This window comes from Haliotis rufescens, unplaced genomic scaffold (genome assembly GCF_023055435.1).
Source record: "Haliotis rufescens isolate VD_foot unplaced genomic scaffold, xgHalRufe1.0.p SCAF_11, whole genome shotgun sequence".
Taxonomy (NCBI): domain Eukaryota; kingdom Metazoa; phylum Mollusca; class Gastropoda; order Lepetellida; family Haliotidae; genus Haliotis; species Haliotis rufescens.
The window spans coordinates 19,925,054-19,948,547 of NW_025963791.1; the positions used below are offsets into that span (position 1 = coordinate 19,925,054).

Below are 23,494 nucleotides of genomic sequence, written 5' to 3' on the forward strand. Positions count from 1 at the left end.
TTGACAAGCCGACTGGACCAACTGGTGGACAAGCCGACTGGACCAACTGCTGGACAAGCTGACTGGACCAACTGCTGGACAAGCTGACTGGACCAACTGCTGGACAAGCTGACTGGACCAACTGCTGGACAAGCTGACTGGACCAACTGCTGGACAAGCAGACTGGACCAACTGCTGGACAAGCTGACTGGACCAACTGCTGGACAAGCTGACTGGACCAACTGCTGGACAAGCTGACTGGACCAACTGCTGGACAAGCTGACTGGACCAACTGCTGGACAAGCAGACTGGACCAACTGCTGGACAAGCCGACTGGACCAACTGCTGGACAAGCCGACTGGACCAACTGCTGGACAAGCCGACTGGACCAACTGCTGGACAAGCCGACTGGACCAACTGCTGCACAAGCCGACTGGACCAACTGCTGGACAAGCTGACTGGACCAACTGCTGGACAAGCCGACTGGACCAACTGCTGGACAAGCTGACTGGACCAACTGCTGGACAAGCCGACTGGACCAACTGCTGGACAAGCTGACTGATTCATCATTCAGGCATTGGAATCTGAACACAACATTTATGAAAATAGTCAGTGACGTTTCCGCACAATCCCAATTGGACCATGTTAACATATTGATTAAATGTTGAAAAAACAGCACATATATTCTCAATCACCAAACAGATGATGAAGAGGCTTTGGAGGCTGATATCGCTAATTTGTTCAATGAAACCATTTATTGTCTCGGCGCATGAATATTTCATGAGCACACAGCGTGGAAAGCTACCTCGTGCATGGCAAAAATCCACTTCAGGCAGTACACATTTCACAGGATGGTTTAACCAGCTAAGTAGTAAGCAGCGATTCTGGCACGACTACTGCCAAAACATCAAACCAATTCTCACACACTTAGGACGCATAAAGGGTGTCGCATACACTGAGAAAGACGTTTTGTCATCACTGAACTCGACATCTACTCGATGTGAACAACATTCCATGTCTATCCTCATGATGACGGCTATGAGACAAAGGGTTAATTTATCAACCATGGTTGGTTAGATCGTATTAGATAGTCTTGGAGTCAGCTGTACATTTACTGACAATATTGACTCTGAGAGTGTGAACGACATCGGGTTGTAAAGCTAGATACTTGGCGGGAGGCACCGTAACGCTCGCTCGGGGGAGATTACAAACCCAGGTAAGACACAGGCTATTACTCACCTACAAGAAGAGTCACGTGTCATGCGCGACATTTACAGGCTGTGATAATGACTGTGACAGCATATGTGACACACAGCAAGAATCACACACAGGTTATGTGTGTGTGTGTGTGTGTGTGTGTGTGTGTGTGTGTGTGTGTGTGTGTGTGTGTGTGTGTGTGTGTGTGTAATTGGAGATAGGTGGAGATAGGTGTATGTTTGTGTAGGTAGGTAGAGGTGTGTGTGTGGAGGTAGGTGACTGTGTGTATGTAGGTATGTGTGTGTAGAGGTGTGTGTGGTGGTATGTGTGTGTGTAGAGGTGTGTGTGGAGGTAGGTGTGTGTAGAGGTGTGTGTGGAGGTAGGTGTGTGTGTGTGGAGGTATGTGTAGAGGTCTGTGTGGAGGTGTGTGTGGCGGTATGTGTGTGTAGAGGTGTGTGTGTGGTGGTGGTGGTGTGTGTGTGTGTGTGTGTGTGTGTGTGTGTGTGTGTGTGTGTGTGTGTGTAGATAGGTGTATGTTTGTGTGTGTGTGTGTGGGGGGGGGGAGCAGGTCTCTGTGTGTGTGTCTGTGTGTGTGTGTGTGTAGGTTATGTGTGGAGGTAGGTGTGTGTGTAGAGGTAGGTGTGTGTGTAGAGATGTGTGTGTGTGGAGGTAGGTGACTGTGTGTATGTAGGTATGTGTGTGTAGAGGTGTGTGTGGTGGTATGTGTGTGTGTAGAGGTGTGTGTGGAGGTAGATGTGTGTGTGGAGGTATTTGTAGAGGTCTGTGTGGAGGTGTGTGTGGAGGTATGTGTGTGTAGAGGTGTGTGTGTGGTGGTGGTGGTGGTGGTGTGTGTGGGGTGTGTGTGTGTGTGTGTGGTGGGGGGGGGGGGGGGGGGGGGGTTGGTGTTTATCAGTATATGCAAATTACATGCAACTTCAAGGGTTTATGTTATGTAACAGTATTATGTTGACGGTATGTATTGTAATACATGCGTCCTTCCATTTCGCTGGTTGTGATGCCCCAATGTATCAATACTGAAACTAAATGTATTCTTCTTCAACGTCCACTTTCCCCATCCTTTGTCCAATTGTACATGGTCTTTCAATATGCAGTATTCAACAAGTAATACATGTGGGAAAGAAATACAGCTGCGCCGAAAGTAACCGCCGAGTACCATTGAAATAGATAGCCATGATGGCGTTATTCTTTTGATTTCACACAATGGAAGCACATTAGTGTGCGATACGGTACGCACTCGCTCTCTCTTATCACCAAACACAGGCAATATTATTATACAGTGAATGTTCTATCTGTTGTAAAAAAACAATGAAATGAGCCGCGGGTATAGTCAGGTCAATAAAGGCAATGTTTACGTGTGGATCCAGACATGATAATAACCTGTAATGATCCCGGGGATATGTCATACCTCGTCAATTGAAACCTGTTCCTTGGTATCGCCAGAGGCCCGTGACTGGCAGGTATCTTCAAGTGAGGCGCGCGAAGGGGGGCGCAGCTCGCACCCTCGGGCAGTTTGACAAAGCTGAGGTGACCCTCGCTTGACATACGACATCAGCATTTCACAAGGGAGGCATTGACAAGGTAGGTCATGATGTACAATTGTAAGGGATGTAATGTATTCCAGATCGTTGTAGCATATTGGCCCGTGCATATCTATGTGATGGCTATCGTGCGGTAATGGGATAAGTGAATAATAGTGACATTGACATTTATGACTTTGCCACACAGATGCTACACCCCCCATCATTACTACACAGTGGCAGGCTTGTAGTGGGACGCACGTCGAGTCTATCTCAACCACATTCTCCATTGTGTGTGTGTTTGTACTGGTCCGAGAGAGGCTGGGGAATCCGTCACGCTCACGGTGTATTTGGTTAACCTGGAAACAATAGCACGACACTGAAGCATATATGCGCAGCTCGCTTATACTTGCTGTCTGCATCTCCGCGTTGATGTCATTCGTTGATGGCAGTTGTGATCAGGCTGCCATGATGATGTGACCAGGTTGCTATGGTGATGCGATCAGTCTGCCGTGGTGACGTGGTCAAGTTGTCATGGTGATATGATCAGGTTGTTGAGGTGATGTGATCAGGTTGCCATGGTGATTGTTCAGACTGTCGTGGTGATGTGTTCAGGGTGCCATGGTGATGTGATCAGGTTGTCATGGTGATATGATCAGGTTGTTGGGTGATGTGATCAGGTTGCCATGGTGATATGTTCAGGCTGCCATGGTGATCTTTTAGATATGTTAAGATGTGAATGCTACCGTTGTTTATCAGAAATGTACGACACAGGAACTAATGATCGATACATTCTGGTGAGTTTCCGCAAGATTAAACATTAATGAAGAGGACAACTGATTTAAAATCTACGGAATTCTACGGCCCACATCTAAATACGTAGCGTTTTATCAGGAATACAAATTGGCGAGCATTATGTACATTTTGATACGAAAATACACGAGGGAAATAATCTCCTTATCATATAAGTGCCTTCTTAAACCACAGAATGAATTGACGTCCGAAACCGCGCAAGAACACAATGACTGAGTGAACCGGCCATTTTAGGATATAGTACCAAATAACTTTCATTCATATGTGTCGACAGAAACACGGTTTCACATGTTCTTTTTAAAAAAAACCCCCACACATCTGAAGATATTAGGAACGTTAGTCAATAGTTTATTGAGAAAAAATGCAATGCATCGATATATGGAACTTAAAAGTAGTTCCTTCAAGTCGACCTCATTTGCATATTTATCGGATCGGGATACCTAGTTTATCGGATTTGTTTATCTCATGGATAACACTAGCCGTTATATGATAATTATACAAGCTAAACGTCCAGTCAAAGTACAACGCATTACACCCTGTTCTGTGTCAGTTTAAATGATATAGTTGATAATAGCAATGTGGCAATTCAGAGCTCACTGTCGATACCATACTTTAAGCAGCGTAATGTAACATAGCAATGACGAAAAGGTTTGTGTAGAACCTATGTTGATTCCTCTTTTTTCGCTATTGATTCTCCATTTCGAAATTTATACATAACCGCAAAGGAACACTTAGTTGAGTAGTGAGTGAGAATGGTTTTACGCCGCCTTTAGCAATATTCCAGCACGTACCATCACGTCGGGGGACACCAGTAATGGGCTTCACACATTGTACCTATGTCGGGAAGCGAAAGCGAAAGCTTTAACCACTAAGATTACCGACCGCCCCCTTAGTTGAGTAACTCGTGTCTAATTCATTTAATCATTAAATCGGTCCTTGGCGTTTTGTCTAGCCTCCACCTAGCTGATTGATGTTGAAATGTCAGTCACATAATAGGTCTGTATACAACACGCTGCTACATATGTGTATTTACAACACGCTGCTACATATGTGTGTATTTACAACACGCTACTACATATGTGTATTTACAACACGCTGCTACATATGTGTATTTACAACACGCTGCTACATATGTGTGTATTTACAACACGCTGCTACATATGTGTGTATACAACACGCTGCTACATATGTGTATATGCAACACGCTGCTACATATGTGTATTTACAACACGCTACTACATATGTGTGTATTTACAACACGCTACTACATATGTGTGTATTTACAACACGCTGCTACATATGTGTATTTACAACACGCTGCTACATATGTGTATTTACAACACGCTGCTACATATGTGTATATACAACACACTGCTACATATGTGTATATACAACACACTGCTACATATGTGTATATACAACACACTGCTACATATGTGTATATACAACACACTGCTACATATGTGTATATACAACACACTGCTATATATGTGTATATACAACACACTGCTACATATGTGTATATACAACACGCTGCTACATATGTGTATACAACACACTGCTACATATGTGTATATACAACACACTGCTACATATGTGTATATACAACACACTGCTACATATGTGTATATACAACACACTGCTACATATGTGTATATACAACACACTGCTACATATGTGTATATACAACACACTGCTACATATGTGTATATACAACACACTGCTATATATGTGTATATACAACACACTGCTACATATGTGTATATACAACACGCTGCTACATATGTGTATACAACACACTGCTACATATGTGTATATACAACACACTGCTACATATGTGTATATACAACACACTGCTACATATGTGTATATACAACACGCTGCTACATATGTGTGTATACAATACGCTGCTACATATGTGTATACAACACACTGCTACATATGTGTATATACAACACGCTGCTACATATGTGTATATACAACACACTGCTACATATGTGTGTATACAACACGCTGCTACAAATGTGTGTATACAACACACTGCTACATATGTGTGTATTTACAACACACTGCTACATATGTGTGTATTTACAACACGCTGCTACATATGTGTATATACAACACACTGATACATATGTGTATATACAACACACTGCTACATATGTGTATATAGAACACACTGCTACATATGTGTATATACAACACGCTGCTACATATGTGTATACAACACACTGCTACATATGTGTATATACAACACACTGCTACATATGTGTATATACAACACACTGCTACATATGTGTATATACAACACGCTGCTACATATGTGTGTATACAATACGCTGCTACATATGTGTATACAACACACTGCTACATATGTGTATATACAACACGCTGCTACATATGTGTATATACAACACACTGCTACATATGTATGTATACAACACGCTGCTACAAATGTGTGTATACAACACACTGCTACATATGTGTGTATTTACAACACACTGCTACATATGTGTGTATTTACAACACACTGCTACATATGTGTATATAGAACACACTGCTGCATATGTGTATATAGAACACACTGCAATATATGTGTATATACAACACACTGCAATATATGTGTATATACAACACACTGCTACATATGTGTACATACAACACACTGCTACATATGTGTATATACAACACGCTGCTACATATGTGAAAATACAACACGCTGCTACTTAGGGTATGTACAACACGCTGCTACATATGTGTATATACAACACGCTGCTACATATGTGTATATACAACACACTGCTATATATGTGTATATACAACACACTGCTACATATGTGTATATACAACACACTGCTACATATGTGTGTATACAACACACTGCTACATATGTGTGTATTTACAACACGCTGCTACATATGTGTATATACAACACACTGCTACATATGTGTGTATACAACACGCTGCTACATATGTGTATTTACAACACGCTGCTACATATGTGTATATACAACACACTGATACATATGTGTATATACAACACACTGATACATATGTGTATATACAACACACTGCTACATATGTGTATATACAATACGCTGCTACATATGTGTATATACAACACACTGCTACATATGGCCGATATACAATACGCTGCTACATATGTGTATATACAACACGCTGCTACTTAGGGTATATACAACAAACTGCTACATATGTGTATTTACAACACGCTGCTACATATGTGTGTATACAACACGCTGCTACATATGTGTATATACAACACACTGCTACATATGTGTATTTACAACACACTGCTACATATGTGTGTATACAACACGCTGCTATATATGTGTATACAACACGCTGCTACATATGTGTATTTACAACACGCTGCTACATATGTGTTTATACAACACGCTGCTACATATGTGTATATACAACACACTGCTACATATGTGTATATACAACACACTGCTACATATGTGGGTGTACAACGCGCTGCTACACTAACATTTGATTCAGTGCAGTAACAGACGCCTGTTTCCGATAAATCGATCGGTTCTCCTTTCTTCCGTCCAGATTTTAGCCCTGTCATCTCAAGCGCATTGATCCCTAGGTTCGCCTTCGTCTCGAAAGCATTGGTATTAAATATGTAGCCTTGACTGACTCCCTGCTGTCGAGGACGCCTTGACGTACCGTGTCTCACGCGCCAAGTAGATCTCCAGTACAGAAACATGACCCAGGTAACATTTTGTATGTTTAGTATTTGATAACAGGGGCTCTTTGACTTGTTGTTTGAGCAGGCACAAGTTGGAGGAAACTAATCCGCTTGTCATGGCTCGATGTTGAACCTCGTCAGGATTCCCTTCTCTCTTCCCAGTACCACATACATGTTCGTTCCTTGGTTCTATACAGCGATTGTAGCAGGACTGTCGCAGGTCATAACCATAGATTTACCGATGTTTTATTTTTCTCATTGTTTTATTTAACTAAAATCCCTTGACGTGAAGCAGAGGTAGTTTCATTATTAAAGATTTCTTAACTATGTAAACTATTGAAAAGTTTTGAAAATATTTATTTGTATTCAACTGTAAGGTAGTTATATATATGAATAAGCAACACGATAAATTACACTTGCGTTTACTGCATATATCTTCTGACCACTTGGCCGTCAAAATTCTGAGCCACTGAAAGATTGAGTTATTTATGCGAAGTATATGCAGGGAGACTAAACCAAGATGGAGTGGGCACTACTAACTAGCCCCTTATCTACCCGTGGTCTAGTGGTACAGCGTCCGCCCGGAGAGCGGAAGGTCCGGGGTTCGATCCCCGGCCGCGTCATACCAAAAGACGTTAAAAGATGGTACTTGTTGTTACCCTGTCTGGCGCTCGGCATTAAGGGGCTAAAACAAGGACTGGTCGGCTCGGAGTCAGTATACTGTGTCTGAGTGGGGTATTCATGTTAAACTGCGGCATGGTATCTCAGTGAGCTAGCACTATAAATCGGCATCAGTCCGGACTAGTACAAGCAGCCACACAAAACACACACACGTACATGCACGTCGCTATATAAGTGCAATAATCTTGGACGCGACGTTAAACCCCATTTCACCTCACCTCACGTCACCTTATCTACCATATATTAGTCATGGAAACTACACATGGGTCTTATATAGATTGCCTGGTGTATCGTAATGTGTGGAAGGTGAGGTGAGAAGTACCAACCACACGAGCTCTGATGCTGGGGTCGGTCACATCACGACACAAGCCTGCCATTGTCCCGCACATGGTACGCGCACGTATACACACGCATACTTCTTGTAAGTGATGTTGATTTTACAAATACTGACTGCTGCTTCACGCCCATCTGGTCCTCCGCATTTAAAAGACTTGTGGTCCTGTGCGGTTCATAGATACACGCTGGCTGTGTTCAAGATGGGTTTTTATGCCGATGAATCGTTGCGACGTTGTTGGTGTTTTGTTCAAAATATTGTCGTGCAGTTAGATCGATATATGAAAGGTCTCAGTGACTGCGGTTAGCTACAAAGCAGAATGCTGTCATTGATTTATATACGCAGAAAGGAAAAGAGGAAACAATTGTCACATGAATAGACGTTCACCACTATGTAACACTTCATGCAAAGCTAATTTATTCAAGAATAAACTCACGCTATGCATAATTCGTTCAGAGTAACGTTTTTAAACGATTCAGTACACAGGTGTTTCGAGCTAGTTGCAGCAATAGAGCATGATATGTGGTTGGTGGCAGTAGAAAGATTAATCTACCCATAGAAATATGGAACATTTTTTTACTAAATGAAAGGTCTACCATGCCCTACCAACACATTTAAATTTATTGTAATCTCCATATGTCAAAGTTTCATAAAAAAACGTTTAAATCTTTTCTTTTGGGGATATTAATTACTGTTTGGGCACATAACTGTATGTCCGATAAATTGGTGAACATGTTATGTGGTTGGTGGCAGTAGAAAGATTAATCTACCCATAGAAATGTGGAACATTTTTTACTAAATGAAAGGTCTACCATGCCCCACCAACACATTTAAATTTATTGTAATCTCCATATGTCAAAGTTTCATTAAAAACGTTTAAATCTTTTCTTTTGGTGATTTTAATTACTGTTTGGGCACATAACTGTATGTCCGATAAATTGGTGAACATGTTATGTGGTTGATGGCAGTAGAAAGATTAATCTACCCATAGAAATATGGAACATTTTTTTACTACATGAAAGGTCTACCATGCCCCACCAACACATTTAAATTTACTGTATGTCCGATAAATTGGTGAATATGTTATGTGGTTGGTGGCAGTAAAAAGATTTTTTAATCTACCCATAGAAATATGGAACATTTTTTACTAAATGAAAGGTCTACCATGCCCCACCAACACATTTAAATTTATAGTAATCTCCATATGTCAAAGTTTCATGAAAAAAGTCTATATCTTTTCTTTTGGTGATTTTAATTACAGTTTTGGCACATAACTGTATCTCCGATGAATTGGTGAATATGTTATGTGGTTGGTGGCAGTAGAAAGATTAATCTACCCATAGAAATATGGAACATTTTTTACTAAATGAAAGGTCTACCATGCCCCACCAACACATTTAAATTTATTGTAATCTCCATATGTCGAAGTTTCATGAAAAACGTTTAAATCTTTTCTTTTGGTGATTTTAATTACTGTTTTGGCACATAACTGTATGTCCGATAAATTGGTGAACATGTTATGTGGTTGGTGGCAGTAGAAAGATTAATCTACCCATAGAAATATGGAACATTCTTTTACTAAATGAAAGGTCTACCATGCCCCACCAACACATTTAAATTTATTGTAATCTCCATATGTCGAAGTTTCATGAAAAACGTTTATATTTTTTTTTGGTGATTTTAATTACAGTTTTGGTACATAACTGTATGACCGATAAATTAGTGAACATGTTTATGTGACATGCTGACACGGGAAGAGTTCAGACATGACAGTGATAACGTGTATGCTATCATGGAAATCTTGATCTTTTATAATCTGTTTGGTTGTTGTAAGCATGTGTTGTGAAGATGATTATATCTGAATCCCTCGAGGCTGGGCCTGCGGATCTGCTGAATGAGGTGTGTAGTTCACCTTTTGTGCACAGTCGGTCAATTTGTGTCACCAAGGATCATATGACTTTGGAAGGCATACTTTCTAGACACACGACAGCGTACGCGTAGAGATCAGCTTCAAATGTATTGGTCTGAACATGGCTGTTTTGGGTATTTTCGTGGGGTAAAATCCAAGTGGGTTTTAATACTGCTATGCTGTACTTGTATGGAAGTTTAACCATGGCTTCAATTATTCGTCTATGTTTAAATAAATTCGTGCATCTGGCACCGACAGTTAAGGTGAGGTGAAATGGGGGTTCAAGATTATTGCACTTCTTTAGCGACGTGTATGCATGTGTGTGCGTGCGTGCGTGCGTGCGTGCGTGCGTGCGTGTGTGTGTGTGTGTGTGTGTGCGTGTGTGTGTGCGTGTTGGGGGTTGGGGGGGGGGGGGGGGTTTGGTTGCGTGTACTTATGCCCGTATTATAAAGCTCACCTACTGAAATACCAAGCCACAGTTTACCACGGATACCCCACTGAGACACATAATACTGACTCCGACTCGACCCTTGTTTTATCACCTTTATGTCGAGCGACAGGAACAAGTACCATCCTTTGGTATGACGTGGAGATCGAACCACCAACCTGCCGCTCTCCGGGCAGACGCGCTATCTACTTCACTACGACCTAGAGTTAAAGTGAGTGAGTATTGTTTTACTCCGCTTGTAGAAATATTCCAGCAATATCACGGCGGGGGATACCAGAAATGGGCTTCACACATTGAACCCATGTCGGGAATCGATCCCGGGTCTTCGATGTGACGAGCGAACGCTTTAACCACTAGGCTCCCCGACCGACCCACCTACAGTTAAAAGGTTATAGGGTCACTGTTGGGATTTCTGGCTGAATATGTTCTTATGCATCTCTTCATGCCCTTAATCAACAAAACGGTTGTAGATGTTTCATATTATTTGAATTAGTGACCACCAGGGCCGTCAGTGGTTTATATATTCATGAACGGCCGATCATCATTCCTATGTGATTTGACTGCATCGCACTTTACACTTTCGAACCGGTCCAGGTTCGACCAGCGCATGGTTTTATATGGCTCCGCAATTTGCGATATAAATGTCCATGGTACCTTTAGGGTGTTAATGGTGTTGTCTGAAGTAGTGTCAGAAATTGTTATGAAGGCAAGTTTCAATCATATATCACGTCACTGTAAAACAATTATAGCAAATGCATTCTTGCAAGAACGTTTCTATGTTGAATTAAATTGGAAAATGTATTTAAACATTAACATGAGACGAGACAGCCATTGTCCTAATTAAAACCACTCTGGACAGGGTGCAGTAATTGTGGCCACAGCGGTGGACCATTACATGTCAACTGACTGGTCGGTTCAGACTGGAATATTTACAAGCGGCCGCAGTAACGTTCAGCTTCTCATTTAACTACTACAGTATGTAAAACCATATACCTGGAAAACAGCTGACTATCATAGTGAGTCAATCAGAACATGTGTTGCCATCAGGTATTGTTCATTTACGTGAAGTATAATGATATGTATTCCAATTTAATGAAATGCATTAAACCTTCAAAATTCATCTATGATCGCGAGTATTTATGGTAATCGGCTGTCCTTGAGATAAAATATACCGTATCCCTATACATTAAACAGAACGGCTGATCACACATTTATTTGGCAGCTGATAACTCACAGACTAATGGTTTAGTGTACACAGCTAGCGTCACGTTGTATAGACAGACACTGTAGGGCCCGGAGAGACAGGAGATCTATGCCTGGAGTCCATTATGTGAAGACTATGTGACTGCGATACAAGGTTAAATGTATTTGAGATATCTACGTATCTCGCATCTGAGACATCTATGTCTGCCTCTGGAGCATATCATCTTGTGATGGGAGACGTTTACCTGCCTGAGGAAGACCTGGATATTGAGATCAATTGAGAAACTGGAGACGACATAACGATCAATGTGATATTTTTGAAGAGGGATCACATACACAGCTTAAGAGCGGACATTTAGGGGGGAATGCCTGCTGTTTCCTTTAAAGCATCAGATGTGAGTCCGGCGTGCAGCGAGATGAACGCCAACCCGAAGTCATCACATTGCAGTCACTTTGATCATTAAATCCTGGTAGATGGACACATTGATTCAAGCTATAATCGACTAAAGACAACTTTGGAATATTAATTTCAAATCGGGGAAAGCGAAATAACAACACATTTTATTTGTCAGCTAATCGTTTGAATCTTTGAAGAAAAACTTCATAACATTGAACCATGAATCTGTGGAATCTGGAAGACATCAGAACCTTCAACAACAGAATCGTGCACTGTGAAGCCTGAAAGACAACAGAATCTTGCACTGTGAAACCCCAGACAACAGAATCGTGCACTGTGAGAACCCCAGACAACAGAATCTTGCACTGTGAAACCCCAAACAACAGAATCTTGCACTGTGAAACCCCAAAGACAACAGAATCTTGCACTGTGAAACCCGAAAGACAACAGCATCTTGCACTGTGAAACCCGAAAGACAACATAATCTTGCACCGTGAAACCCGAAAGACAACAGAATCTTGCACTGTGAAACCCCAAAGAAAACATAATCTTGCACTGTGAAACCCGAAAGACAACAGCATCTTGCACTGTGAAACCCGAAAGACAACATAATCTTGCACCGTGAAACCCCAAAGACAACATAATCTTGCACTGTGAAACCCCAAAGACAACAGAATCTTGCACTGTGAAACCCCAAAGACAACAGAATCGTGCACTGTGAAAACTAAAGACAATAGAACCAATACAGCTTTGGAAAGAAACACCTACACCTTGAACTCTAAACCGAAATTGAAACACCACTGGAGTGAAAATCATTCAAAGTTTATAAAACGTCCGCATGGTTGTGTCAGAATACCTGGAATTGTGTTGAAGCAAAAGCATAGTCAACGGGCAAGATAGTCGCTGTGCCATATCATATACCCCGCGCTAGGCATCTACGTGATTTTAAAACAAGTGTTGCCTGTCGATACTAATCAATGCTTCTTTCACCTGATGTTGTCGACGAAAGGAATAGCACGGAAACTATACACGACTTGATATTATAGATTATCAGACAACTGTCACGATAGGAAGCATTCATGCATGTTATTCGGCGCCTCAATGTCATCCCTCACCATGAAGAGACACTACGCCAACACTACGTTAGTCTACCAAAGAGGTATCGTCCTTATGTATTTCTTTCCAAACTATTATACTAAACAATACTCTGGTAATACCACTTTGGTCATGTACACAACCCACAATGTACGTAATGTGAAGGGAGAAGGGAACTGTACCCTTACTTAAGCATTACAAGAATTATCTGAACAGGGCCACAATAACCTTGATCGTGGCGGACGAATGCCAACAGTACATTTTCCCTTCATGTAGAGCAATATTCCTGCAGCTCCAGCCTTCAGTGTTACCATTTATAAAAAATAAAATTGTTATTTTATTTTGTGTGTAGACTCAAATGAAGCGCTTTTGAGCAGTTCTTCGAACTGGATACCAGCGCTTTATAAATCTGTAGTTATTATTATATATTTCACAACTTCTGAGGTACAATGTAGCATGATCTTTGTACCAAGAAGTAAAAAAAGCGTCATAAGACTCTTGCGCAGAAATTGTTTGATCAAGGTTACAACGTTCAAAACCTCAGTAAAACTTTCAAAACGTTTTAGGGAAGATGCCACCAGTGTTGCAGGATACCTCAGCTGTTCGCGAACATCTGGTATCATCCCTATTTGATGGTGAATCACAAACACATGCTCATTACATAGTCTGAATCGTACAGCCAACTCTGCTTTTGGCTGATATCTCTTTATAAATATGGAAACTGGCTTGTCACTGTTATTACCCCTTAACCGTCGTGTAGGAACGCGTTCATGAATGTCATGGTGTGCTTGTGTTTCATGGTTTGTAATGTACAGTAAACTACGGTAATAACGAACACGCTTGTAACGAACTGACGGACCTAACGAACTAACTTTTTAATCCCGACTATTTGATGTAGTTATGCTTTTTATATGCTTATAACGAATTACGGTTATAACGAACTCAAAGGGACTACTAATTTTAGTTCGTTATAACCGTATTTCGTTATAAGCATATGTACAGCATAACTACAGCAAATAGTCGGGACTAAAACGTTAGTTCGTTAGATCCGTCAGTATGTTATAAGCGTGTTCGTTATAACCGTAGTTTACTGTATATACTTGTCTGTGTACGAGGTAAGGCGCCGCCGTCATATAGCTGGGTTTGACAAGCAAGTGAGTGAATGTGGTTTTACGCTGCTTTTAGCAACATTCCAGCAATATCACGTCGTGGGATGCCAGAAATGGGCTTCGCACAATATTGCCATGTCGGGAATCGAACCCGGGTCTTCGGCGTGACGAACAAAGGCTTTAAACGCTAGGCTACCCGACCGCCCCATCAAGCAAACAAACACACGCGGTAAGACAATGTACAATGTCTTCCCCTTTGCTAAAGGGCTATCATTTGCTTCGTTGTATTGTGTCCCTTTGCCGTGTCAGGATCCGCTGGTTTTGAGCATATATTATGAGTATTATTATACTGGTTCAGACACCTGTGCTCGTTGTTTCACCATGGCAGTATACGTGTATGACCTGTGCCAGCGTTAAGCTGACAACCGACACTGTTTTTCAAAATCCGGGGATAGAATAGGTTTTCGGCGACTAAACGGCGACTAACGGGATCAGGAGGTCAGGCTTGCAGAGTTGGTTGATGCATGTCCACGTATCCCAATTGCGTGGATCGATGCTCATGATGTCAATCACTGGACTGTCTGCTCCAGACTCGATTATTTACATATTGTAGTCATATAGCTGGGAAATTGCGGAGTGCGGCGTTAAACAACAAACAAACAAAACAAACTTATACCACATGGAGTTCTCCGCTGAAACAATTGGGATTTCTCATCGGGTCCATTGTTCATCAATTTATGCATTGATCAATGTGTAAATTTGGTATGCAATGTGCAACTTGGTATACAACGTTCAACTTGGTATACAATGTTCAACTTGGTATGCAATGTGCAGCTTGGTATGCAATATGTAACCTGGTATGCAATGTGTTACTTGGTATGCAATGTGCAGCTTGGTATGCAATATGTAACCTGGTATGCAATGTGCAACGTGGTATGCAATCTGTAACTTGGTATGCAATGTGCGACTTGATATGCAATGTGTAACTTGGTATGCAATGTTCAACTTGGGATGCAATATGTAACCTGGTATCCAATGTGCAACTTGATATGCAATGTGTAACTTGGTATGCAATGTGCAACTTGATATGCAATGTGTAACTTGGTATGCAATGTTCAACTTGGGATGCAATATGTAACCTGGTATCCAATGTGCAACTTGATATGCAATGTGTAACTTGATATGCAATGTTCAACTTGGTATGCAATGTGTAACTTGGAATGCAATCTGCAACTTGATATGCAATTTGTAACTTGGTATGCAATCTGCAACTTGATATGCAATGTGCAACTTGGAAAGCAATGTTCAACTTGGTATGCAATGTTAATATTGTACTGATTACATTTAGTTCCGCTGAGGCGATTGGTCTCTAAACCATACCTTAAGTAAACAGTGTGTATATGTACACATAGGAATCTGTCACAGCTTGTCTGTCAAGCTAGATCTCGGTCACCCGTACCAGTCATATACTCCACATCTATTGAATTATTGCCAGTGAGACTTTGTTTACGTCGTTCTGCTGCCAACAGATGTCAAAAACGTATGTACAACACTGTGGCGCGTGTATGTGTACAGGTGCACACATAGACATTGTATTTTATTCGACCAAGGTAATCTAAAGTTTGAATTGTCTTTGATTTTGTGTATATAACATTTCCATTAGAGAACCTTCACACGGTCTATTGGCGTCTTCATGACTGACGAAAAAAATGACAGATGATGTAATGTTTAGATTATCGCCCCTGAAGACAGGTATTGTAAAACAGCCGAAGAAAATGTTATCTGAAATATCTAGATGTGACATTTTAGGATATCACAGAATAATCTTGCTCCGCTTCAGTGAACGCAGGTAGTGTGTTTAAGTCATTACGGATCCTCTTTCTGTTGTGCAGTAGCTTGAATATATAACCTGTGTTTATGGCCTGTCATCAATCTGTACACGTTAAGGTTGGAGTGACTTAAGCTGGCGGAACCGAGGTGAAGCCATACCCTGAGGGCAGAGGTCGATTGGTTGATACCTTCCATTCACAATGTAGTCCCGGGGTATGGAGAACATTCCCGAGGTTTCGGCTTCTTATCGATGAATCAGCATCAGTGTCATCAAGGATGTTAATATCAAAGGTCATGTAGGGACTACCGTCAGTGTTTACAAACAAACATGGCGTCGCTCTTGTCCTTCGGCGATCGAGTCAAAATGACCATCGGGATTCTGGAGAAAGTGATGGGATAATTGCTATCATTGGCATAGTCTAGAATAGTCGAATACGCTTAAAATCTGTGTCTAATAGTGACGTAGTTAGGGCATTTTACGTGTTTTGGCAACTTTCGAGGTATAAATTGCAAATTTAGCGAGGACACTTAGTCTAGCCTTGCGGGTTTCCATATCTGATATGGTAGATCTCTGCCGTAAATATGTCCGAACTGTTAACTTGTTTCGTTTTGTCGCTGTGTGTACGTCTGACTGCACTTCGACACGTTACGACAGGACAGGCACTCAGCCACTCTAAAAAGACTCTGAACAAACATGACGTCTCATAGACCAGGGTTGGAGTAACTTCCATTTGATAAAGGGCAGTTATTCTAGTGTTATTCTAGTTATTCAAAAGCCAAATAGAAGCAATTTGTATAGGTAATTGTTACACCACTGTATGAGAAACAGGTTTCAGTTGGAACTATTTTGACTACTGTCACTGTCCGACTGACACAACACTTACCTTCTGACGTAATATATATCAATACGCACATTCCAGAAACAAATGCAATGTTTAGGTAATATTTGTGAGAGATGGGAAGAGATTTTCAAACACAGAATTGAAGAAATACATTATACGATAAAGAGGTTATCAAACTTGTGTGTTTGGGGATGGTATATATTCTGAATTAGGAATAAACATTGTATTTAGAGAGCTTTGAATCAGCGCCAATGTCATCTAGGTTGTTATTCCCCTAATTAATTCTTCCCATCTCATATACCCAGAAAGTATGATTGCTTTTTAATTTCTCACATTCAATATGGGGTTTACTAGGTTTTTTTATGGAGCGTTCATGGCGTCGAGTATGCTACGATTTATCTCTTGTACTTCTTGTAGGCTGAAGGCCCACTTTCATTTGGCTAGTCTTGAATATCTTGTTCATGTGGACTGGATGCCCACTTTCATTTAGCTAGCCTTTAATCTAGATCTCTTGTTCACGTAGACTCGATGCCCACTTTCATTTGGCTAGTCTTGAATATCTTGTTCATGTGGACTGGATGCCCACTTTCATTTGGCTAGCCTTTAATCTAGATATCTTGTTCACGTAGACTCGATGCCCACTTTCATTTGGCTAGCCTTTCATCTGGATATCTTGTTCATGTAGACCGGATGCCCACTTTCATTTGGCTAGCCTTTCATCTGGATATCTTGTTCATGTAGACCGGATGCCCACTTTCATTTGGCTAGCCTTTAATCTAGATATCTTGTTCACGTAGACTCGATGCCCACTTTCATTTGGCTAGTCTTGAATATCTTGTTCATGTGGACTGGATGCCCACTTTCATTTGGCTAGCCTTTAATCTAGATATCTTGTTCACGTAGACTCGATGCCCACTTTCATTTGGCTAGCCTTTCATCTGGATATCTTGTTCATGTAGACCGGATGCCCACTTTCATTTTGCTAGCCTTTCATCTGGATATCTTCTTCATGTAGACCGGATGCCCACTTTCATTTGGCTAGCCTTTCATCTGGATATCTTGTTCATGTAGACCGGATGCCCACTTTCATTTGGCTAGCCTTTAATCTAGATATCTTGTTCACGTAGACTCGATGCCCACTTTCATTTGGCTAGCCTTTCATCTGGATATCTTGTTCATGTAGACCGGATGCCCACTTTCATTTTGCTAGCCTTTCATCTGGATATCTTCTTCATGTAGACCGGATGCCCACTTTCATTTGGCTAGCCTTTCATCTGGATATCTTGTTCATGTAGACCGGATGCCCACTTTCATTTTGCTAGCCTTTCATCTGGATATCTTCTTCATGTAGACCGGATGCCCACTTTCATTTGGCTAGCCTTTAATCTAGATATCTTGTTCACGTAGACTCGATGCCCACTTTCATTTGGCTAGTCTTTAATCTAGATATCTTGTTCACGTAGACAGGATGCCCACTTTCATTTGGCTAGTCTTTAATCTAGATCTCTTGTTCATGTAGACCGGATGCCCACTTTCATTTGGCTAGCCTTTAATCTAGATATCTTGTTCACGTAGACTCGATGCCCACTTTCATTTGGCTAGCCTTTAATCTAGATATCTTGTTCACGTAGACTCGATGCCCACTTTCATTTGGCTAGCCTTTAATCTGGATCTCTTGTTCACGTAGACCGGATGCCCACTTTCATTTGGCTAGTCTTTAATCTGGATCACACTCTGTAGGTGTCGGATAGATATGTATTCGTTTGTTTGTGTGAAAGAATTTCAAATTGATGTGGCGGGTTAATGATGGCAATCCAAACAATAGAAATTGTATTTTTGTTTCCCCATATCAATGTCATTCATTCTAAACAAATCTAGAAATGCTTGCTGTATATATATTTGTATAACCTTCAATTATTGCAGATAGGAAATACCTATCGGTTTTGTGAGTAATCGCACGCACGCCTATCGACGAAATGCAACGACAGCCGGTGCTTTCATGGGAACCTCCGTTTACACCCTCCAAGTAGCCATTCAAAACGCGTTATTGATGATAATGCTTGTAACAGGCTGTGTGCAGGAAATGTTCACTCAGCCGGTGTTCTTGAAATTCAGATTATTCCACTTTTCATTTGTTTGTTGTCGACTTAATATATATGTGAGTTAGATTGCCAATCTATTTTCCTGGAAATATAGTTAGTATTGTAATGTTCAGCAGAGTAGAACCTCACTCACCACTCACTCACTCAATCAGTCACACACCCCCTCCCCACCCAATCAATCAATCTGTAATGGATTATTAATTGTGAGTGGAAATACAGGAATTTTTCCTAATTCTGTTAATGAAAGAAAACGATGCAACTGTACAGATGACAGTGTGTTTTAACGTGACACTGAACTATTTCGCTTAACGCTTCGCCAAGGACAATTTCAAATACTACGAAAGATACCCTAATTCATTTCACAAACTGAGGATATCTGTCATCTTATTGTGTTGTTATGTTGTCAAACAAGCTGTGCCGGTCACGAGGTTTATTTCTCAGCGAGGACATATTTTCAAAATCGGAAACAGCTGTCCCAATAGTCACTAGGTATTTGAATGGTTGTGCTCAATGTTGGGAATTTACACGTGTATATTGCCTATCTGACGTGTCAGTGATTTGTATGATCACCATGTGGATACCGAAGTGAAGGCATGCAACGTACAGTGGTTAAGGCGCCCCGTCTTGGACCTCTCTATTGTACACATATGCGCATTCAGGACATACACTGAACTGGATATTTACAGACAGACATACGTCAAGGATATTCAAGGTTTCTGTTGAATGCTTTTTTAGTTGAGAAATTGTGCATGTTTATCCCCTTTGACTAATATTTGTTACATTGTTTTTATTGTTCGGGATGCTGTCAGTATTATCATGACGTCATATCAATACATTGTGTCATAGTTTGATATGAGTGAGTGAGTGAGTTGGGTTTAACGCCGCTTTAAACAGTATTCCAGTTATATCGCGGCGTGTCAGCTTAATGTGGGAGGAAAGCCCGAAGTGATGCAGGTCTAAGACGTTTACCACTTCGGTGAAACCCAGGAGCACGGGTATGGTGCTGACAAACCTAGAAACATAATCGGGGCGAACCGGGATTCGAACCCACAATCATAGGTTTCTGGCGTGTTCAAGGGACGCAACACTGCACAGCGAATTGCGGCGCCTTAGACGACTGGGCCACCCGTGCCCCCGTTTGATATGTAAAGCTTGATATGACGTCATCCACAGTTCGAGGCCGGCGTTATTGAAGATTGTATAAATGAAGATGTGCCGTCTGACATGTATTTGTTTTGGCTGCACAAAACCATTTTCTCACAATGTTGTTAAAAGTTATAATAGAAACATTATGAACTCGTTACTCAGAAATACGGAGAATCTCTGCGCCTTATGAATTGATGTATGATGTACATATATAATGTCTATTCAGTATGTCACATCTGCTGTGAGTCCTTCATAGTGGGTGAGGTGAGGTGAAATTGGGTCAAACGTTGCGTCCAAGATTATTGCACTTATATAGCGACGTAAATGCACGTGTGTGTGTGTGTGTGTGTGCGTGCGTGCGTGCGTGCGTGCGTGCGTGCGTGCGTGCGTGTGTGTGTGTGTGTGTGTGTGTGTGCTGAGATGCCATGCCGCAGTTTAACATGAATACCCCACTCAGACACAGTATACTGACTCCGAGCCGAACAGTGCTTGTTTAAGCCCCTTATGCCGAGCGCCAGACAGGGCAAAAACAAGCACCATCTTTTAACGTCTTCTGGTATGACGCTCTTCCACTAGACCACGGAGGCCGTCTTTCCTTCATAGTATATGTGGTACATATACTGCATGTATCATATATGTCTTCATATAATAACAAGCACACTATATAGGTCACCATATTTACATATGGTGTTATGTACACGTCATGAAAACAGAGTAAAAACTTGAAAATTAGATTTAACCAAACAATTACAAACGTTATTGGAACGTAATTAGGCTGAAAACATCCGCCATCAAACAAAAGTGTATACTCCCTTATGTCCATCATATATATTCAACGTGCCATACAGAATTGAAACACATACTGTATTGATTTCAGGTCTGAACTAATAAATGTGTTTTCGATACATACTAACCACCTCAAACCTTCTGTCTGCAGGCGTGAAGCTGTTCGTCAGTTCTACACCCAGTATGTTGCGGCTCCGGATCAAGAGGCTCGTCATGGCCATAATGGCGGCGTTGTTCGTGCTTGTAGTGTTACGGGCGAGTATCGGCAGTTCCGGTTCCGGTCACACTTACGTCCCCAACAGCGAGCCCGCAGGGTTTCAGGATTTAGCTGGTAGTCATACGGTCCTGGAGCCGCTTATCATACACAAGAATATGGAACCAGTGCCCCCAGAGGAAGAACCTCGGCAGACAGAAAAGAAACCAGAGAAGAAGACAGAAGTGGAGAAGAAAATGGCGAAAGTTGACCCGGCGGCCCCCGATGATGTCATGTCAATGGTGAGTGATGTCACACACTCGATCAGTTGATGAGTGAGTGAGTTTGGTTTTACGCCGTTTTTAGCAATATTCCAGCCATATCACGGCAGGGGACACCAGAAATGGGCTTCACACTACTCGATCAGTCGTGTTATTGCTGGAATATTGCTAAAAGCGGCGTAAAACCATACACACTCACTCACTCACTCAGTAGCCGTGGACATGTATTACCGAACATTGAGCTGTGGGCATATATGCAGTGACACATGGCCATTTGCATGGGTTGCTGAAGACCTATTCTACCCCGGATCTTCGCAGGTCCCATATAGTTGTGAACTCTTAAAATATCTAATTATTGGAGATAGAGGATATCAAAATTTCCACTCGATCCAGCACTTTAATAATTTTTTTCTTTAATTCCAAACTTCACAAATACCATATAACATATTTCCATAAATTCAGTAATTATTCACACACTGATTGAATGATCTATCACACACTCCAAGAAAAAGTTCTAATATAAAGAACAGTTGCAAGGATATTGCAGGACAGTTGCAAGGCGATATACAGTACAGTTGCAGCACAGTTGTGGGATAAATGCAGGATAGTAACTTAGACAGTAGCTTGGACTGGTTGAAAAAACGTATGTCCCCCATTCCCCTAACACAATCCTTTTACACTCTCTTAGAAATATGTCTCACTTCTTTCATATCTTAAAATTCTCTGCTCTCTTTCTCAAACTCAATCGTCCAACTGTATGTCTTAAATTCTTGGTGGAATACTTATCGCTGTTGATCAGGTCACGACCTCTAGGACTCCACACAAGACAATTAACTTTTAAGTCTTAGCTGCAACATTATACTATTGCTGTCACCAACCCCTGGGAAAATAGCCTGAGACGTCCGCTGGCAGCTAAGGCTGGCTGATTCTTATGTTTTAGCTTATAACTATAATAATAAGCAGAAGAAGAAGAAGAAGAAGAAGTGCACTTATAATGCGCCAGATTCCATTCACCAAGTGGATGCTCATAGCGCTACACTATTATTACCCCGGTCAATGGATCAGTGAGCACTCGATTTTCATTATCAACTCCCTGGGGAGTATACAACCCAAGCTGCCTGTGAGGCGCTAGAAGGTTAATAGTTGCACACACGTACACAGTCAAACCCTAACAAAGTTACAATAACAATGTTTTTCTATGTACTGCAAATACCAAAAATCCGGCTCTAACAATAGTATTACTGGGCGTTTTTCGTGGATGAAAATCTCAACCTATCACCATAAGCCATATTTTATTATCCTGAATATTAACCTAAATCACTTTTAGAAAACACAAGATATCTCGTAAATAAGGTTTTTTTCACATAGTGAGAAAGTATGTCTGCCGAACGTCTGTAAGGCTGCGTGTTCAGGATTGTCAATAGTTGATGTCACCTAAAAGGGCGTGATTTCTTAATAATTAATTATTTGACGACAGGGAACAATGAAATATTTGAAATATATCATTCTATTAACCGAGCGCATTTATATCAGACTGTATGTATCAGTTGATTAATATTGCAGATAGTATATACTGTGCCATAAAGGATTATTTACTATCCATATAAATCGTTGATAGAAGTTGGAATGGTAAATTTTCAGACACAACCAAATCTGCTGTCCAACTTTAAGAACCCATGCTGGCGGGAGACAAATGGTCCTATCAGCAGGGTGCGCTGTTTGCCCTACTTTCATCTGATTGGTGTAGACAAGAGTGGCACTACTGACCTCTGGTACAGACTGAGTCAACATCCTGACCTCGTCAAACCGAACGCCGTCCTGGGCAAGGAGACTCACTGGTGGTCGTGGCGCAGGTTTGGTGAGTATGGTCCAGATCCTGGTGACGTGTAG

At 41.3% G+C, this 23,494-nt stretch overlaps 1 protein-coding gene across 4 annotated transcripts in view; it reads left to right on the plus strand.

Moving 5' to 3' along the window:
* Positions 1-1,037: 1,037 nt before the first annotated feature.
* LOC124137248 (carbohydrate sulfotransferase 15-like) overlaps positions 1,038-23,494 on the plus strand; it is a 30,990-nt gene continuing 8,533 nt past the window's right edge. Inside the window, exons 1-5 of one of the 4 annotated variants that reach the window (XM_046503476.2) lie at positions 1,038-1,195; positions 2,638-2,775; positions 7,110-7,273; positions 21,282-21,625; positions 23,246-23,462. In XM_046503476.2, the coding sequence (XP_046359432.2) occupies positions 21,314-21,625; positions 23,246-23,462 (529 nt within the window). In that variant the 5' untranslated portion in view covers positions 1,038-1,195; positions 2,638-2,775; positions 7,110-7,273; positions 21,282-21,313. Of the gene's footprint in view, positions 1,196-2,637; positions 2,776-7,109; positions 7,274-11,864; positions 13,380-19,463; positions 19,911-21,281; positions 21,626-23,245; positions 23,463-23,494 lie in introns of those variants that run through there. The other 3 variants (XM_046503475.2, XM_046503474.2, XM_046503473.2) reach the window with 3 other exon arrangements.